At 45.7% G+C, this 19,323-nt stretch overlaps 2 protein-coding genes across 4 annotated transcripts; both read left to right on the top strand.

The window, feature by feature from the left end:
- Positions 1–3,826: 3,826 nt before the first annotated feature.
- LOC112962406 (olfactory receptor 51E2-like) lies at positions 3,827–17,871 on the top strand. Of its 2 annotated transcripts, XM_026058498.1 has the most exons (3): positions 3,827–3,913; positions 16,386–16,804; positions 16,949–17,871. In XM_026058498.1, exons 2-3 carry the CDS (start codon positions 16,434–16,436, stop codon positions 17,388–17,390), a joined length of 813 nt encoding a protein of 270 aa, XP_025914283.1. In that variant the 5' UTR covers positions 3,827–3,913; positions 16,386–16,433; the 3' UTR covers positions 17,391–17,871. The 2 variants fall into 2 exon arrangements, with proteins under 2 accessions (XP_025914283.1, XP_025914282.1); XM_026058497.1 differs by having other exon boundaries at positions 16,386–17,871.
- LOC112962405 (olfactory receptor 51G2-like) lies at positions 3,858–9,931 on the top strand. 2 transcript variants are annotated; one of them, XM_026058495.1, is made up of 2 exons: positions 3,858–3,913; positions 8,142–9,931. In XM_026058495.1, exon 2 carries the CDS (start codon positions 8,170–8,172, stop codon positions 9,130–9,132), a length of 963 nt encoding a protein of 320 aa, XP_025914280.1. In that variant the 5' UTR covers positions 3,858–3,913; positions 8,142–8,169; the 3' UTR covers positions 9,133–9,931. The 2 variants fall into 2 exon arrangements, with proteins under 2 accessions (XP_025914280.1, XP_025914281.1); XM_026058496.1 differs by lacking the exon at positions 3,858–3,913 and adding an exon at positions 7,629–7,805.
- Positions 17,872–19,323: the final 1,452 nt, after the last annotated feature.

The following is a 19,323-nucleotide window of genomic DNA, read 5'->3' on the forward strand; positions in this document are numbered from 1 at the left end:
CAAGCTGAGGGGACAGTCTGTCARCAAGGAGAGGACATCTCTCTTGTGCTGCAGTCTCACTTTTGGGAAGATGGGCTATTTTTGTCCAGCTGAACACAGTGGCTACGGCCAAAGAAAACTGCATATAAGCAYGCAACCTTTGTATTTTGAAAATTTTCTTGAATAGAGAAAGATGAGCAACACTCCCTGCCTTCCTTTCTGTCCCTCCCTGGACCGGCAAAGTCTGGGGCAACCTTCTGGGACRCTTCTGGGCTGGAGGGAAGGGAAACCACAGCAGCAGGCTCTGGATTTGAGCGTTGCAGTCTCACCTTTCAGGTCAGATCTGTGCATGGACATGGCTCCCTGTCAGTCCATGACCTGCCCCTGAAGAATCCCTCACCAGCAGAAAGGAGTAAAGACAGACTGGTGCTGAGGTCTCATGTGATGATTTCAGGTGGCAATGGTGTTGTTCTTCTGGATCTTACTAAAACATTTCCTTATTCTTTATTTGCATATCTCCATTGAACAGCTTCCCGAATGTTATGAGAATTCTTTGAATAGTGTCTTCTAAAGGTTTTTGCATGGGAGGACCATGCCCCYACCTTTCCCTTCCCTCCTCACCATCCCTTCTCACATTCCTATCAGTAGTCGCACACTGAACTCTGGCCTGTACTGTAAATATGATTAGAACTGGCTTAGGCTCAAATTATAAACATTTCCAGCAAATAGATTGATGTGTGCCAAATAGAGTCTGTACTCCCCCTGAACTGTGGTTCTGGGAAAACAGTTTTGTTTAAATGAGAAAATAGATGGACAGATTCTCACATCCCTTTCTAGATGCATGCAGTACCTATGCTTTTGGGAAACAAGATTAAGCAGAAAACCAGCAAGAATAACGTAGTGGGAACACTGTGAAAACATCACTGCAGGGAGGTTGGTGCATACGGGTGATTCTTGAAACATGMATCAGCGGGAATCATAAGATTTCAAGGGCATCTAGTGCAAAATGAATCAACSTTACACTGTACAATAGGCATGCTATAGAGTGTCTTAAAGTCTCTGGTGATTCAAGCAAGACTAGTGTTAGCCATTTTATACTGTCTGCTGGAAGCTTGAATGCTTTTTCTTGTTCAGACATGGGTCTGCTAGATAACCCTGGGCAGTCGTTTTCATCTCCGAGCCTCTCCCTTGTCCCAGCAGACACCACACAAGCTCTCTCGCTGCACAAGTGTGTACTGCCAAGCTGCCCAGCACGCTGGTCTTGAGAGGACCCTCAAGCGCTGCATTTATGCCAGAAATAGTTGATCAGTTCAGCAAACGGAGGTAATGAGGGGAAATTTTCTCTCTGGCAGTTCCTAAGTGTGATGCTTCACTCTGCAGACTGGATCACTGTGTCTACACGCACAGACAGGGGCTCGCTCGGCATAGTTTGTCTCCAACCTCCTAGTGCAGGAGGCCCAACTAACAATGCTGGAAACTGCCTGACATGTAGAGTAACATGATGGCAGAGTCTCAAAGGAAAGGAACTAAAGGTGCMAGGGTACATGAAAGATGAACACATGCAGGCAGCTAGACTATGAGTAGAGTAGGGAGCAAGGTAGCGTCTCATTCCCACAGACTAAATGAGTTCAAAGAGATTCCTGGTCATGCCTTTCTTGAGAAGCATGGAAAAATAGGTCTGAAAGGGGCTTTTTTTTTATTGGGGGGGGGGGTTGTGCCCTCGCCCTGAGACAGGATTGACTCAGCTGAAAACATTACTGAGAGGTGTTCAGAAAAACCTTCTGTGACGGAAACTCCATGCTCATGTCAGCCTGCTCCACTCTTTCACTGCCTGCCCCTYGTCTAACCTCAATCTTCCTCCCGGCATTTCAGCCCCTGACCCTTTGTCTTAGCCCCACAGGCATGGGGAAATGGTTATTCTTATCTCTCTGCAGCAGCCTTTTACACTGCTGCAGGCTACTCCCTCTTCTCCCTGCTGCCTCCGAGGCTGCACCCCTCCTTTCCCGCTGCACTTGGCATCTCAGCTGCTCCGAACCCACCACAGCCTGCTTGAGTTTTGCTCTCACTGCGGCCAGCTGTGATACAACTTCCAATTTCCAACCTAAAGCTTGTTTGCTCTGAAGACCACGAGAACATCTCAGCCAGATGAAGCTAAAGGTCCCTCTGGCCTGCCATCCTGCCTTGAATAGCAGCCAGTAATGGGCATTTAGGAAGGTTATTTACAGTTAATCCTTCCCCTGGCACATCTCCCAGCTTCTAGCATTCAGTTTAGAAGCTTCCTGAATAGGAGGCTGCATCCTGGCCGTCATGTTTAATAGAAATCGATGAATTTCTCATCCACGAATTTGTCTAATACCTTTATGAACCTAATTATACTTTTGGCCCGCACGACATCCAGTGGCAGAGTTCCATAATTTAATTATGAGCTCTTTGAAAAAGTACTTTTTTATTTGTTTTAAATCTACCATCTGATATTTTCATGGGGTGTTGTGATCCGCCTAGTTCATATAAAGTGAGAAAAGATGAATAATTGAATAATTACCCATCTTCTCCTCCTCTTTCATTATATTATAGACCTTTCTGATATTGTTTTATTGTCTCTTTTCAAGGCTGAAGGGCACTAGTATATTCATTTCCTCTTCTATGGGAGCCACACCACACCTCTGAACATGCTTACTCCAGGAAGCAAGTTAGCTTCAATAGTTCTTCTTCCTCATCTTCTTTTTTTTTTTTTTTTTTCTTGCCTGTGATATATCTAGAGATAACAAACTTATGCCAGTACCAGCAGGACATGTGTCACTAAGTCACAGTGTATTCATTCAGCCACAAGCCTGGCCTTGAGGTTTAAGAACCAGCTAGGAGCAGACAGCCACCTCACATCTGTACTTGTAAATTAAACGTGCCCAGGACTGTTCTTTGGCATTGAGGTCAGCCAGCACCAGGTGGTCTGGGACCAGGCTAGCAGACCCTTTAGCCTCTGAAATGAGATGGCCACGTACAAACTGCCCATGCAGAATCCTGATCCCCTGCCTGGGAAGTGCTGAAGCCCTTGTTGATCAGGGCGGCACCATGTCAGGGAGAAGGCAATTTAATGGGATAGATCGCAGGCAGTGACCCAGCCCTGTCTAATTTACCATTTTAGTAGTATCACTTTTGTCCAATGACAGTATTTACTAGAGACTCCTCATACGAGACCAAGCATATCCTTTTGCTCCTCTGTGTCTTGGCTTACAGCCACAGAAATGGGGGTTAATAGCAATTTCCGCCTCACAGCTGAGGTGGTAAAGATAAATTTATTATCATGAGACATCCAGATACAACAGGCTTCTGGGCCCTCTGAGAGGATATCTACTAATGTGTCTGTGTTTGGCTTTGTAATATTTAGTTTGTTTTTATTGTGCAATATATAATGTTTTTAATTAAACATTTTGCATATCACTATTTGTGGAGGGGATAGCTAACACCCTTTCAACTCTATTACTCCCTCGGAGAGATGCTGCCAGCACTCTTCTTGCAAAATTTATTATTACTTGCATTACGGATCCATTCTCACAATAAAAATTATGCGTTTTGCCAGTATGCTGCAGCACTGCCAGCCATAAATCACAGGGAACTATAAACATGTCGCCCAATAAACCATCAAGAGAAAATCATGCCTGCTGGGAGAGCATCATAAATGGAAAAAATCATTTACTTCATGTACTGTTTTCACTCATACATTTCATGCTGTTTACGCATGGAGAGCTTGGGCTCCACTGAGGCTCCCGATTGGTTGTGTGACTGCAACGGGGTCAGTCTTCAGGGTGACTTATAAATGCCGCCCTCCCAACACCAGGATGTGGATTCAAGTTCATCCTGTGGATTGTAACCGGACTGTGCTGCTTTGCAACGTGTGCGCAGGTGGTAAAACACCCATCCCGGACTGCTGATCTTGGTAAGTACCCTGGATAATTAGCAGCATCTTCATCACAAATGCATTGCACTCACTGTGTAACTAATCTGGTGACCGTGGTTTACGGAGCCTGCATACAGACATAAGCAGAGAGTGCATCTCTGAGGCACTGCTCAGGAGGTCCATGCCACTCCACGGCACCAGCTGGGTCTGGTTTGCTTGATAAAGCAGGGAGCTGTAATTTCAGCCAGCATCCAGCCTTTGCAGCCTGGAGCTCTGCGGTATCCCCTGCATATCACCATCTATGACCCCAGCACTGTAGGTATGMGGCAAACTGGTGAATGCCTCCAGGGGAAGGTTTTGCCATTGCAATGCCATGAATCACTGTGCCCTTTGATGTGCAAGCCCAAACAGCCCAGCTCAGCCAGGGGGAATAGCACATTCTTATTTTTGCCTTTGAAGTCAACGGAAATCAAGCTTTGTAGCTGCTGTGTTCCCAGAGTTGCTTTTCTAACCCTTCTTCTTTAGCTAAATGGCTCAGCCCTTGCTTGGAGGCTGGAGCTGGCAGCAAAGCAGTTGTGGRAAGGACAGTCTCCTCCTGGGGAAAAAAAAATGATGTTTTTGTTTCATCCTTCCTCACCCCATCTCTCATGCCCCTACATTTTCCTGTACTGAGTAGATTCCCTTAAAGCACCAGCACTTTGCTAAAGCTACTGAATGAAAATCAAAGTCTTAGAAAKAAAAGAAACCAGAACGTGGCCTTTGAGGGCTGGAAAGGGAGGGAGGGCAGCACATCCTAATCACGTCCCCTGTGAGGCATCTGTGCTTGTGTCTGACCCCTTTCCCCCTGGGCTATCTGGAGAAGCTCTTCTAGCATAAAAACTCCCCGAGCAATAAGCAATTGGACTGTTTTCTTTCTGCAGTAGGATGCCTTTTTAGGTCAGCAGCAATGACTGCTCAGCTACTGCCATTAATCTTTAATTTCATATCCACCTACAACTTGAGGCTTGTTTCCTGATCAGGACTTGGCTATAGTGTGAAAAATATAATTGCTGTCCCTCAGCAGTCAACTGCAAACTATAACTGGGAACTATATATATATATATAAAAATATATATATATATATATAAAGGCTTGGAGTGGGATCCCTTTCTGCAACAGCAATGAGTGCATGGTGAACCAGAGTAGCTCTGAGGTGAGCAGAGCTAATAAAGCCCATTTCTTTTAACTTAGTGTAGTGTGGTAGGAGTCACTTGTGTCTGACGAGGTCTGAGCTTGGAGTGAAGGTTTTCTTGCGGGAGGAGCACCACAACATACCCWTTCTGGGTTGAACCCCAGTGAGTTCGTGATCGGTCCTTTCTTTCTGAGTGTGTACTAACAAAATCTCTCATCCTTATCCATCTCCATATTTGTGGAAACCCGGCAAATCTTAACATCTTTGAGATTCCGAGATATCTGCCAGATTTTGCAGTAAGGGAGTCTATTAGACAGACATACACACATGCATGCACCCAGCCTCCAGATGAAACTGAATTGCATAAGGCAATAGTCTATATTTCTATGMTTTTTTTGGTACCTATTAATTCTCACTGATCAGATAATGTTGCCTTGGCAGAAAGGGAATAATTATTATCTTAGGGGAGTGCAAAACAGACAGATTAAGACCAGAAATGCCTCTGGACAGTTTCCTTTTGCCAACACTGACCACTGCCTGATGMCAATGGGAAAAGTGCTAGACGCTGCCTGGTAAGTGGCTGCATCCTCTCCTCCCTTGTCTCGTGCACTGATGAGGCCCGTCCTCAGAGGGGCTGCAACTTGTCCATCAGCAATTGACACCCTGGGGACTATGTGAGGGTAAAGGACTCCTGACGCTAACGTGCAGCTTTGCCCTGAAGATAAAATGTCCCTGCCCAGAGGGAAAGGTTTTGGGCTTCTTCTCCAGTTGCTAACAGATTCATGTTGCTTTTTACCCTGGAGAAGGAAGATGTTTGTCCCTTCTAAGCTTTGGTCTTTATCACCATGTTCACACACAGGCTGAGAGTCTAATGGAGTGAAATCTTTTTAGGGMTGTAATAAATACATCACAGAGGATAACTGTGATTATACAAAAATGAACCGCATTATAACAAACCCTTTTTGCTTCTTCAAATTATAATTCAAACTTCTGACCTGCTTGTTTTGTACCCTACAGAATGCCCATTAAGACTGAAATGTCATGGTTTTTTTTCCCCCTTTAATTAGCTCTTGTTTTGCACATCCATGACTTCCCCCCCATCCACGCAGCCAGTCATTTAATCACAAGAGACAACCAGGTTCATCAGGCAGGGTCAGCCCTTGCTAAACTTTTGCTGGCTGTTCCTGATTGCCCTCTTGTCCTTCACTTGTTCAGAGATGGACCCATGAGGATGTGCTCTGTAGTGTTTCCAGGGAGTGTGGTGAAGCTCTTTGGCCCGGGATCCCCTGGATGCCCCCTGTGTCTGGAAGCAGGGTGGCTGCCCACCAGGGTTGGGGAGTGGGAGCTGGGGGTGGCAGCATGGCAGGCAGGGCAGTGTCCACATGGACCACGACAAGGGGACCTGAGCAGCTCTGCTGGCAGCCACGTGGGTGAGCCATAGTCCTGACTGCTGTGCRTGGACAAGGTCTGAGGCCAGGCTGGGAATTTACATCCACAGGTCTGGGGTTGGGAACAGAAAGGTRCAAAGCTGGGCACAGGCAAAGCTGTGGTGTAGCTCAGAAAAGGACCAAGAGCAAGGGAGAGTTTAAATGCATCTCCCAAGCAAAGGGGGGAGGCCACGATGGGGCGCCTCAGCCACAAATCTGATTTGTGGTTGCACAGTGCCAGTGCTGACCTTGAATGCATGCAGCTAAAACCCTATGAGATGGGGAGGGGAAGAGGCTGCAGACCCTGAAACTTCCCTTTCTCGAAGATGAACATAACATGGGCCTTTTCCCAGGCATCAGGGACCTCCCCCAGTCACCATGATGATAGATCATCATCACCCAGTAGATGATAGACAACAGCCTCRTAATCACATCAGCCAGCTCCTCCAGTACCCAGGGGTAAATCCTCTCCAGCCCCAGGCACATGAATACCTCTGGCTTTGAGCAGTCCTCAACCTATGGCTCCCTGCTGCTGGCTCTCCCTTTGCTTTCCCAGCCACTGGGACYGGCTGAGCTGGGAAAGGCTTTGCCCATGAAGGCTGAGGCCAAGAAGGCACTGCATACTTGAGCCTTCCCTATATTGTCYCCCCCACATTTGGCCCGCGTTTTCCCTGAACTTCTTTTTGCTGCTAGTATACTTGTAGGATCACATCTTATCACRCCTAATTACCCCCACTAGTCCTTGCTGTGGCCCATCTGATTTCATCCCTAAGGGCTCGAGCAATACTTTTACACTCCCCCACTGTGTTGCCTTGTCTTGTTTCCACTCCTCTTGCTCTCTCTCTTTTTTGTATTTTAGCTCATCAAGAAGTTCCTTGGTTAACCACAAGTCCTTCTGCTGAAATTCCTTGTCTTTCTGMACAACAGGATAGTTTGTTCCTGGGTTTCTTTAAAAARCAGACCACGCTCTTGGGCACCCTGTCCCTCCAGGGCTGCTTCTGGGGTATCCTGCCCAGCAATTCCCTAATTGAGCCAGCCTGCTCTCCTGAAGCCTGGAGCCCAGCAATGCTGTTCACCTTCCCAGCCTCCCTCCGGATCCTGAACTCGGCCATCTTGTGATGGCTTCGGCCCCAGCTTTCTCTGTGGCCACATTCTCCACCAGGTCTGCATGGTTTGTGAGCAGCAGCCTTAAGTGCCTGAGTCTCTTTTGTATTTTGTCATTTATTTTCAGTGTTATACAGTGAAAAGTCAGAGTTTAACTTTCGCCATATTCAGGTCCTTCAGCCTTCAGTTAACATGAAGAAGAAGACATCTGCTTAGCAGCTTAGTCTTGGTAAGGATGGCCATAGTAAAGTCATTTGCTTACTCAACACAGCAACTCAGCCTGTGGAATTTGGGTAAAACTAAAATAGTGGCACTCACCAGGAAGTTTAAAATTTTCCTTTTAATAGGTTGTCTTTTTTTTCCCCCCCTTCATTCTGTGGTTTAATGGGCACTCAGGGTGTAGTCATATGTGACTCCAGGGTAATTATGACAATGTCCTAAATAGCACAGAGGCATCTGCACAGGTTGGCAGGGAGGTGGAGAGATGTGGGGTTTGACATCATCCGGTTCTATATTCAGTAGAGAGTCCAACTATGTGGAGTTTCTGTTGTTGATTTGTTTTTAGGTATAGGTCATGTGARATCTGAGCTGGGATGGAGCATGACTCACATACCGCATGGGAATTCAATGGCTCCTTCTATCAGCCTTCAGCTTTCCTCATGATGGGCATCCCAGGGCTGGAAGCCCTTCACCACTGGATCTCCATTCCTTTCTGTGCACTGTACTTTATTGCTCTCTTGGGGAACTGCATGATCCTCTTCATCATCAAGAAGACCCAAAGTCTTCATGAACCGATGTATTACCTCCTTTCCATGCTGGCAGTGGCTGACCTGGGCTTGGCTTTATGTACACTGCCTACTACTCTGGGCATTTTTTGGTTTAATATCCGAAGGATTGGGTTTGACGCTTGCCTCGCTCAGATGTACTTTATCCACATACTGTCCCTAATTGAATCCTCTGTGCTMCTGGCAATGGCTTTTGATCGGTTCATTGCTATCTCCCATCCACTGAGATACCCATCCATATTGACCAAGATGACTGTCATAAAAATAGGGCTGGCAATTATATTGAGAAGTATGCTCTCCCTCCTTCCAGTACCCTTCTTGCTCAAGAGATTAACCTATTGCAAGAAGACTGAGCTTTCTCATTCATTTTGCTTCCATCCTGATATCATGAACCTAGCATGTGCAGATATAAAAGTCAATATCTTCTACGGTATGATTATTCTCTTATCAACAGTGGGAATGGACTTCATCTTCATTGTGCTGTCCTACGCCCTGATCATTAAAACTGTTATCAGCCTTGCAACCAAGGATGAGTGTCTCAAGACTTTGAATACATGTGTGTCCCATATCTGTGCTGTCTTAATATTCTTCATCCCAATGATYGGACTGTCCATGATCCATCGCTTTGGAAAGAACATTCCTCCCTTGGTTAACACCTTGGTGGCCTATACCTACCTTATAATTCCCCCTGCTCTCAACCCCATTATCTACAGCATAAAATCCAGCCATATCCGGGGGGCTTTGCTCAGAGCACTGCGAAGGAAGAGCTAGCCCAGCTGATAGCTTACTCCACCAGTTCTGGTAGAAAGTGCTTGTGGACTGGTTTCTTGGCACTCCATTTGCYGGGATCACTGCTGTTAGTTAGGATGAAAGAACTGCAAATCCACTTGGAAGCTGCACCTCAACGCAGACTTGTGGTCTCCCATTTTTTGTCCTGGCATGACACTCGGTCCCTTCTGGCATCTGCGAACACTCCAGGCATTGCTGCCAGTGGTATATACAGATGGAAGGACCCAATTGTAGGGAGACAGTTGCGGGAAAATGGTCTACCTGACTTTCTCTTTTCATGTCACACAGTGGGGTGGCTCAAACAGCCTCTGCAATGCATGTTATGCAAACTGTGGTAGCCAGATAACAGTGTTTAAACTTCACTCAGACCCCCTAGCACAGGGTCATCACTCCCTCACCTCATGTCATAGCATAGCTAGCCCAGGTGGCAAGCTGTACCAGGCAGGGCTTGGGCCAAGAGTTTGGAGTCACTCTGAATATCCCAGTCATTAGCTGCTCAACTGAGAACATCCCACAGGAACTTCATTTCCAGGGCCTGGGCACAGAGCATTTTCTGAGAATGAGATCCCTTTAAGTGGGCCCCTAGCACTGTCAGGCCCTCCCCAAAAAGACACAGCCTTCATCTTCATTTGTGTTTCTAAATTGCCGTATACAGCAACAGTGCTACTTTTGCATCTCTTGTTGATTTCATTGAGCCTTACCATCTTTCCAAGTCTAATATTCCAGCCATTGCTTTGTACTGAATTTAATGTATGTGTGTATTAGAATATGATAGCCTCAATAAAAGATCTATTAATTGTAAAAGGTCARAAGACACGATGAAGTCTTTTTTTTCCTGGTTATATGACACAGGGATATTAGGTTAGTGTTGCATAAAATCTTCAGGATTTGCTGTACAAGAGCATGGGATTGTATGCATTAGGTTTTCCTTGTCTGGATGGTGCCTGAGGGTCTGATGTGGTTGGCATTTTTGATACTGATAATGGAGGGTTCTGTTTCCAAGATAGAATAGCAATGTCTAAACTTCCTGACACTACGGCCACATACTAAAATCTGGCTGAGATCAATAAGGTTCTGATGTTCCCCTCAGAGAATGGGGAGGAGTTTCCAGGAGCTGTTCACAGGTGGGAAGTGATAGTATCTCCCAGCGTCTTATTGCCCTGCTGTAGGATGGGTCTCAACCAGGMACACAGCAGGGTTTCATGATCATGATCCTAGCTTGCTTTCTCCCACAGAAAGAATAAAATTGCCCAAAGCTTCCATGYCACCAACTGATGGATCCATATTGTTGTTGCTTGTATGTCATAGTTTGGCCAGCCTGGAACTGGGAGCAGACTATGAAGAAYTGGTCAGTATTCACCTTGGAAGGGTGAAACAACAGGTCAATAAAAGTAGGGATGAAATTTCATACCAGAATTGGCCTGCTAAGCACTTAGTACTTCCTTTGGRGAGTTTCAGACTAAGTCAGGACTAGTGTCTTTTTCTGTTCTGCTCTATTCATAACCATACCTAGAACAAAGAGAGGAAAGAATAATGAGGGAACATCTCCATAAAAAAATGGAAAGGTAGAAGGGAAGATTCCCAAGGGAAGGATTGCCAGGCCACTGTTTGTTTTGGGTGGTGCTAGTTATTTTGCTGAAGAACCCAGTGGGTCATTGCACAGAGTAAAGTACCATTCAGCAAAACACCACCAAACCTCTGCCTGAGTGGTAGGCACAGTAGGGCTCACAGTGCAGGCCCACTTTGCCTAGGAAACACTGAGGCAGCAGCAAAAAATACTAGATATAAATGTTTTAATGGGAGCACTCTTTGCTCAAAATATTTAGAGTCCACCCCAGTGCTGGTAGCTAGTTTTTAATCAGAGAAAAGTCTAACATAAGGGAACAAACAAGAAAGAGAGTTTTCAGCAGAAAAGCCTAGAGAATAGCTTTGCTGGGGAGAAGCGTGGCCTGCAGGATCCCTGTACAGCATTTCTCCCAGTCTGAAAATTTCCAGATAGTTTCTCCCTGGACTTCTGTGCTTCCTAGCTATAACCATTTTGAGAAATAACAAAAGCCCAAAGAGCCTGTTCCTCAAGTGAATGTGCATTCAGGTGGTAGGGGCAGGCGGGGATGAAATGTATAGACAATTTATTGCYGTACCAGGAGACCACAGAGAAGTGAGGCTTACAGTGCAGTTGGCCCACCTCCATTACCTGGTTCAGCAGAGCTTCATCTGTCTCCCCATCCACTTCCAAACCTGTGTAGCCAGAGAGTACTAAGCAGATGCCCAAGTATATTTGGGAATCTCTATATAAAGTATCATCTTTTAGGAAGATATGTTCAAAAATCTAATTTTGGATGCCTCAGGGAATGGAAAATATAATTGTGGTTTTAACATTTGTGTAAGAGAAAAACAAGATAGATGAGTCACTTAAACCATCTAATTCTTATTCCGTGATGCCCTGAGCACTTTTTTGTACCACACGATCATTTACAGTATTTGCCAATGGATTTATTTCCTGGGAGGCACAGGAAGAGCAGTGGGAAACATAGGTAGCTTGCATGGCACAGCCTGTTTACCTTAAAAAATATCAGACACAGAGTGTCAGGATMCCTAGGCTTGAAACCTGCAGTCCTGGATCTCCCCCACTCCACTGTCCTCCTGCTTGGTCTTRCTGTGGCAGTTGTGGAAAATGTAGTTCACTTCCAGTGTAAGCCRTAGGGAGCCCTGCTGTATTTCCTGGCTGGGCTGGCTCTTGCAGACCTTCATCCGTTTTAGCCCACAATCGGAACATGTTCTATTTTGACTCTGGAGAACCACAAGACCAGACTAGACCATGCTAGACCCACAATGGAGGTCAGTTCTGGTAAGCTGTGAGGTCCTGAGTTCAGACCCATTGAAAAAAAACAATACTTCCACTAACTCTAGGGTTTGGGATGGGTTAATTTCTGGGAGGGGTTAGAAGCAGACACATTCCTTACAACACTATCGGTTACCATAAGCAGGGAGGAATGGGGTGAGGGCACCCTGTCCATGGAGAGAATCCAGCCAGTGTGACTYGGTGCAGACCCATGTTGTTTTCCATTATCAGGTAGCTAGTTTAAATGGATATGTCTCTGTGAAATGCTAATAAAGTGAATTTACAACAGGATTCTAGTTTGGGCCMATGTCCGGTTCCTGTAATAAGTGGTTCACTTGTATAAACACAGCCGCTTTCAGTTAATTCCAGTGATCTCCAGCCAAGAGCAGGTACCAACTTGCTGAGTGCTCATTGTGTATGGAAATATGTGCTAGACCTTTCCTGCAACTCCCAGTTGTAAGCTTTGCTTTTTGGCCACAGTACAGAGGCTCTGTCCGTGTAAGGCCCTGTGTCRGCAAATTCAGCATCCGGAGCAGAGGAAGGAGAGAGGCATTGCATGGACACAGAACATTCTTATGGCCTGAACTAGCTGGAAATCAGGATTTCTAGTTTGTGGTGTCRTTTGCTTTCATTTTGGACTTGTTCCAAACTGAATCCAAAATGAAGATTTTTTTTCTTTTTCCAACCCAAATTTCCTGAGAAGTGGGAAAACAGAGGAAACTTCCAACTGAAAAAAACAGAGGTGTCTCTGAGAGAGTGTTCCCACTCGTGGGAGAGATTACCTGCCTCTGCCCTGGCTGCTGGAGCAGGGAGTGGAGCAGCGAGCAGGGTCCTAGCTCGGGGGGATCCTCGGGGCCCTTGGTTGGGGACACCCTGGCAGGCTCCCAGGCAGGAGGCATCTCTCCAAGACCATATTCGTTCTGCCCCAGCACTGGAGTCCCGCGAGCTCCCTGGGCAGGAGGGACATTCCCGCAGTCTGCAGGGACGGGAGGCTGGCATGAGGTGGCAGCCAAGTACCAGTGGCAGGAAGGGCTGCCGCGGTCAGCCTGCCCAGGGGCCCTTTTCTCTAAAATGGATAAACTTAAGGCTCAGGTGATCACCCAGAGCTGCATGCCTGCTTTGGGATCAGGAGCACGGCAATGCAACTTGCATGCTTGTGTCCATGTACTGTTTGTAGTTGTATAAGCAAYGGGAAAGCRTGAAAGAGTYTTCTGGAATAGRGAACCACAGGTATCTCTTAATGTGAAGAGATGAGACATGACAAGATGAAGAGAASGAAAGGAAAAAGGGGAAARGAAAGGAAAATGGGGAAGGATCATGAGCTGTCCTTGAGATATTTTATACTTCTTTGCCACATCCACATGCCTAGCCTTCCTCCCCTAARCAGGATGGCTTTACCCCATTTCCCTTCAGTCCCTGGCTGGTGTTATCACCTTGTTTCTGCCTGGGCGTTGCCTGGGCTAGAGCTACCTGGCAGCAACCAGAGCTGTCCCTGGAGGTGAGGAACCGGTTAAACAGTGTGGATGTTTGGGGGACAAGGCTCAAGCCCATGCTCTGCTTGTATTAACACAGGCATGGTGGGTATGACTCAAAACACAGCAAGCTCCTGCCCAGGACATGGGCATATTTATAAAATAACAGCTGAGTTGCAAACAGAGATGGTCAGATAGCTTTTCCAYTTACAAGTGATGCCAAAAAATATAGGAGAAAACTATTTGATCAAACCATAAATTAAAATGAAATTTTAATTTTATTTCAAAAATGGTTTGATTTTGAGTGATTTCTTATGTTTTTAGTTTTTATTTTCTCTTTTCACTCTRAGGTAATATTTTGGCTTGATTTACACTTTTTACTGGTGAGATGATATRGAAAAATGGCTACATATTCACAAAGCTGCTTAGCTGATGTGGGTTGCTAGGRTTTTAAGGGAAAAAAATATATTTAGATGAAAAATTTTGGTTAAYTCCAGTAACAGGAGAAGACAGGCATCAACAGCATTGGCCACTGCATTAAGACTATCGGTCTGTTCCACAAAAGTAGCCAGCTTTTGAAATCTGAGCATATGTACTTTCAAAATCCTTGGGAGATGCTGTCCCAGAGGTGGAAAAGGTCCAAGACACAGCATCAGAGGGCTGGGAGGGAGGCCAAGCACCTACAAGCWGAAAGCCAGATTTGCAAACTACTTTTCCACAGCAGAAGGAGATCCAAGCTCTGCATGAAGCAGTCAGATGAAGTCTAAAATAACATAGCAAGATCTAAAAGGAAAGGGATATTTCTCGCAAAACAGGGAGTTGCAACTGTTAATGATAACTAAAATRCAGAAGAAGCGAGAAATCTTATACGTTAGAATTTACATGAATCTATCCGGGTGCTAGAAGAGGCCTGATTGTCCCATATGTGACTGCCGCATTCACTTTCTGCAGGGGCGTCCAGTACCTGCTATCAAAGGAAGTGTGACCCAGTCCAGTAACCCTTATTTAGGTGGCCACTCCTGCCAAGGGCTGTTGCACCCAGAAGAATGCCCCTTGCTTTGGCTAGGGATGCACGCTGCACCAGAGGCAGGGCAATTTAGGCAGYGAAGTTCATCCATGATATCATTTTCTTCCCAACCCTTTTGGGTCTKCTTGCAATGCAAAGAGACCCCTGCAGTCCTTGCAGGGCATGTATTCAGAAAGCAGAAGTCAACAGGTCAAATCCATAAGAGGTGTCCTAATCTGTAAGTGCCTTTGGGACAGTTTACACAGGTATCACCCAGCGGAAATCAGTGGAGCTGTGCACATTCACCTCTGCAGAGAGCTGGTCCCAGGTGGTTAATAAAATAGATCTCATTAGAACGACCTTTTATGCGTGTTTCTTTTTAGAAAGCTTGAAATCACTGAGATTGAAAAATAAGGAAATAGTTAAAAGGGCTTTTGAGGAGGCATCATATATTCCCCTCTCACTGACACATTGCCGGTAGGAGAAGGGACCATTCAGATGCTGAAGGTTACTCCATTGCCTGCTTCATCCTGGGAAGCTGGAGACTCAGACCCATTTTGGCTCTGTGGGAGAAGCCTGGTCRGTGTTTATCAGAGTTTACACTGTGATCAGCTTTGGTGTCTGCTGCTAGTGGTTCTCTGTCTAGGACAGTTTTATTGTCTGCAGGTGGTCACATCTTGCTAAATGTGATTTATGGGGCTTTCTGGTGGAAGGAACAGCCTAGGAAAATAATCTGTATATGCTGGTGTTTTTAAAGACAACAACCCATTTTTTTATTTCTTCAGAGAGCAAGCTCCTTACAGGACCTGGTCTTCATTGCACTAGCAATCCAAAATCATTATTCAACTCTGAAAACATTGGTGTATTTATCAACACCAAAGAATTAAAGATGAACYGAAACATCTAGGGATAATTCACCTTGCTTGTGTGTGTCTCCCAGTCACATTCTCTCATAAGAAAYGAATAGGATAACAGATCTTTTTTTCTAGAGATTCATACTATAATTACACGTCAGTGGCTGGCAGGTAAGTTGGGTCAGATACTTGCTGACAATAACTGAAGCTCTTTGTTTATTCAACTTGCATCTTAATGTAAGTGGTTTGCTGAAAAATTCATCAGTAAAATGACTTTTAGGCAACTTGATATTAACATTCTATTTGCACTGTCTTTAAACTGTGTATAGAAGGCTAAAAGTTGTTACTATAAGAATGTGAGTCTTATTTGTTACAGATTCAAGATGGAAAAACTCCAACATCAGGAAAAAAATATGCAACCAATGTTTTAGAGAAAGGGCTTCACCACAGACGGGCAGTAGAAAGAGAAATTCTTTGCAACCAAATATTGCCTTTAAAATGGTTTGTATTAGCAAAGTTCAGAGCTTGCCATAAAAACATTTTGCATCATTGTTTCATACATTTCAATGTATGTTTTCAGGAAGAAGAGATGAAAAAACATTCTGTGCATGCAAACAGATAAATATGCATGTCTCAGACAAACAAATATGCGGGTCTGTGTGTGCGTGCGTGCAATACTTGTGAGCAGTGAACCAGGCAGGCAATACAGGCAGTTTCACAAAGTACATTTCTGACAGGACAATGCRGCAGATCAGGAAAAAATCATGCAAAACTGAAGTTCTTGGATTTATCATTTTAAATGTTGATATTATAATATTTTCTGTTTAAAATGATTCATGCACTTCCTGATCAGATTCAAAGGTCACAATTTTGTGGGTGTATATGTTGTTGTATATAGCCACAATGGGCTAAAGAAGTAAGAGAGGAGCTCTCTCTATAAACCTTGCATCTGTTTAGCTGTGGCAATTGTAAAATACCATTGCATCTGACAAGCAAAGCCCCTTGGGATTCACAGTCATGGGAAAGGATTTATAATGGTGTTTTTTCCCTTGCCCTTGCAGTGGAGGAAGTGGGATGGACTAGCGTGACTGCGCATCGCCCCGTGTGCCATGCCCTTCCCCAACAGCTCTGATCTCAGCTCTTCCTCCTTCATCCTGGCCAGCATCCCTGGGCTGGAGGCTGCCCACTTCTGGATGGCGATCCCTCTGTGCTCCATGTACATCTTGGCCGTTGCAGGCAACTGCGCAGTGCTGTTCATTGTGAAGACAGAGCCGAGCCTGCACGCTCCCATGTACTTCTTCCTCTGCATGCTGGCTGCTATCGACCTGGCCTTGTCCACGTCCACGGTGCCACGTGTCCTCTCCTTCTACTGGTTCAACACCAGGGAGATCAGCTTTGGTGCCTGCCTCCTCCAGATGTTCCTCATCCACACCCTCTCGGCCATYGAGTCCACCGTCCTCTTGGCCATGGCCGTGGACAGGTACGTGGCCATCTGCCACCCACTGAGACACGCCGCCATCCTCACCAACACCTTGACAATGAAAATAGGCCTGGCAGCCATGGTCAGGGGAGTCCTCTTCTTCCTGCCCTTACCTTTGCTCCTCCTGCCCCTTCCTTTCTGCAGCTCCCGGGTTCTGTCGCACTCCTTCTGCCTGCACCAGGATGTGATGAACCTGGCCTGCGCCAACACCACCCCCAGCGTGGTGTATGGTCTCACCGCCATCCTGCTGGTCATGGGGCTGGACGTCCTCCTCATCTGCATCTCCTACGTCCTGATCCTCAGGGCTGTCTTGCAGCTGGCATCATGGAAGGAGAGGCTCAAGGCGTTCAGCACCCGTGTCGCCCATATCTGCGTGGTCCTGGCCTTCTACGTGCCACTGATCGGGCTGTCTGTGGTGCACAGGTTTGGGAGGGGCCTGGCTCCGCTGGTCCGTGTCTCCATGGGGAACGTCTACATCCTGGTGCCCGCTGTGCTCAACCCCATCATCTATGGGGTGAGGACCAAACAGATGCAGAGGAGGATCCTGAATTTAATTCACATATACAAAATCAGAGCTGCTCAGTGACCTGTGCTCGGATGTTGTCTCCTGTACCCTCACACCRTCTCATCGTGTTTTTCACTCAGAGTCTCTGGAGCAGGGACCATCATCTGTTTGTACAGCACCCAGCACACGGCCAGGGGACTCCTAGGTGCCACCACAAGGCAAAAAATAAATAACAACTGAACAATTGTAAACTCCTTCTAAAGGTGTTTGCCCCCACTGAACTTGGAGTGGATCTAGTAGGACAAACCAAATCCAACCCTGACCAGGCAGGCAGCATTGTGGGRGGGAAGAGTGGCTCAGCAAACTAATAAAAATATCTAGACTCTCCCCATTGCACTTCTTAGTTCCCATCTCTCCCATAGCAATGGAAAAGCTGAGTGAATGCTGCAGTTGTTTTTTCTTTTTAGGTTGTGCTCTACCTAATGATTTAGTTAATKCTCTCTGTTTGTGCCTGTGGCACATTCGCTTTCAAAAAATATCTTAATATAATAAAGGTTTTTGTCAGAAACTTTGGCTGCAGCAACAATCTTTGATTTAAATAATTACAGCAAGTGATATTACAGGTGTAAAAATTCACTTCAGAAAAAGGAGTTTTCCACTTCTCTGGTCTTGCTCTGGCCTGCTAGGTGCTCAGTCAAGACACCTCAGCCTCTTTATAGCAGACACTTGGGACAAACTTCAGACGCAGAGTTATTGGCAACAAAAGTGAAATAATTTCAGTTAATTACATTCAAGAAAATGTCAGTCGCTCTAGCAGAAAATAAACAAGTGGTAAATGTAAGTGATAACCTTCATATCCTTCATTTCAGATATGTGTGGATTTCCTAAAGAGTTATGGATCAATTTCAAGATCTTTCTCTTTCAAGTTTTTTTTTAAACTTCCTGGGTATCCCACATGAAATCAGAATTCCTCACAACCCTTTCTCTCTTTATTCCCATGACTCTTTTACCAGTAGGACACAGATACAAAACCCTTGTAATACAATGGAAACCAAAAAGCCATAGGTCTGACAGAGAAGGTCTGAAAGCAAAGTGCATTTGTTTTGATAAATCCACAGGCGTATACTTTAAGCAGTAACTTTTCCACAATGTATTTCTGCAGAATGAAAAAAGGGGGGGGGGGAAGGCAAAACCCCTGTATCTAACTTTTTTCAATGCCACCACTTTATGTTTTGGAAGAAGGTTAAAGATCCTGGGAAGGAATGTTGTATAATAGGATTTTAAAATTAAAAAAACAGATTTAAAGTGTTCATTATGTTTCCTTTTTTTTCCCCTCAATCCATTGAAAAGGTATATATTCCCTCTTCTTTTACAATAGAYCTGTTTCTTCTTAAAGAGAAAGAAACAAGCAAATCTTATTTTTCCTGTCAGTTYAARCRCTCTCCTTAGTGCTGGCTATCATAAGCTGTGGTCTTCATCCTTGAGGTGGCTGCTTTGCCATGCGCAGGGATGTGTTTGCTCTTCCCTCTGGCCTRCATTGCAACAGCCCGAGGAGTTCCTCCGGTGAGAGGTGCCGGAGRAGCGCTGTCTCTRATTTGGACACGCTGGCCTTCAGTACACAGGGGAGCAAGAGAAGGTGACTCACTAGTGCACAAGGCCTCACAGATCAAGACCCYTGCCAGGTGCCTAGAGCAATGGCAGGTGCTTTTAAGAAGGCTGATCATGAGGAGGCCCAGGTGCTCATGAACACTTCTGTCTCCATCAGCAGGTGCTTATCACAGAATCCCAGRGTAGTTCAGGCTGSAAGGACCTGAGGAGGTCTCTAGCCCAATGTCCTGCTCCAAGCAGGGGCACCTCTGGCGTCAGACGMGGTTGCTCAGGGTTTTATGCAGTTGGCTCTTGAMARSCTCCTGGTGGGCAGGGGCTCTGAGGCTGCCAAAGCCTTTTTTTCTGCAAGCTGAACAAGTCCCATTCCTTAGCCTCTCCTCATGGGGCATTGCTCCAAGCCTCAGCC

This window comes from Apteryx rowi, unplaced genomic scaffold, assembly GCF_003343035.1.
Source record: "Apteryx rowi isolate R43461 unplaced genomic scaffold, aptRow1 scaffold_1476, whole genome shotgun sequence".
NCBI lineage: Eukaryota > Metazoa > Chordata > Aves > Apterygiformes > Apterygidae > Apteryx > Apteryx rowi.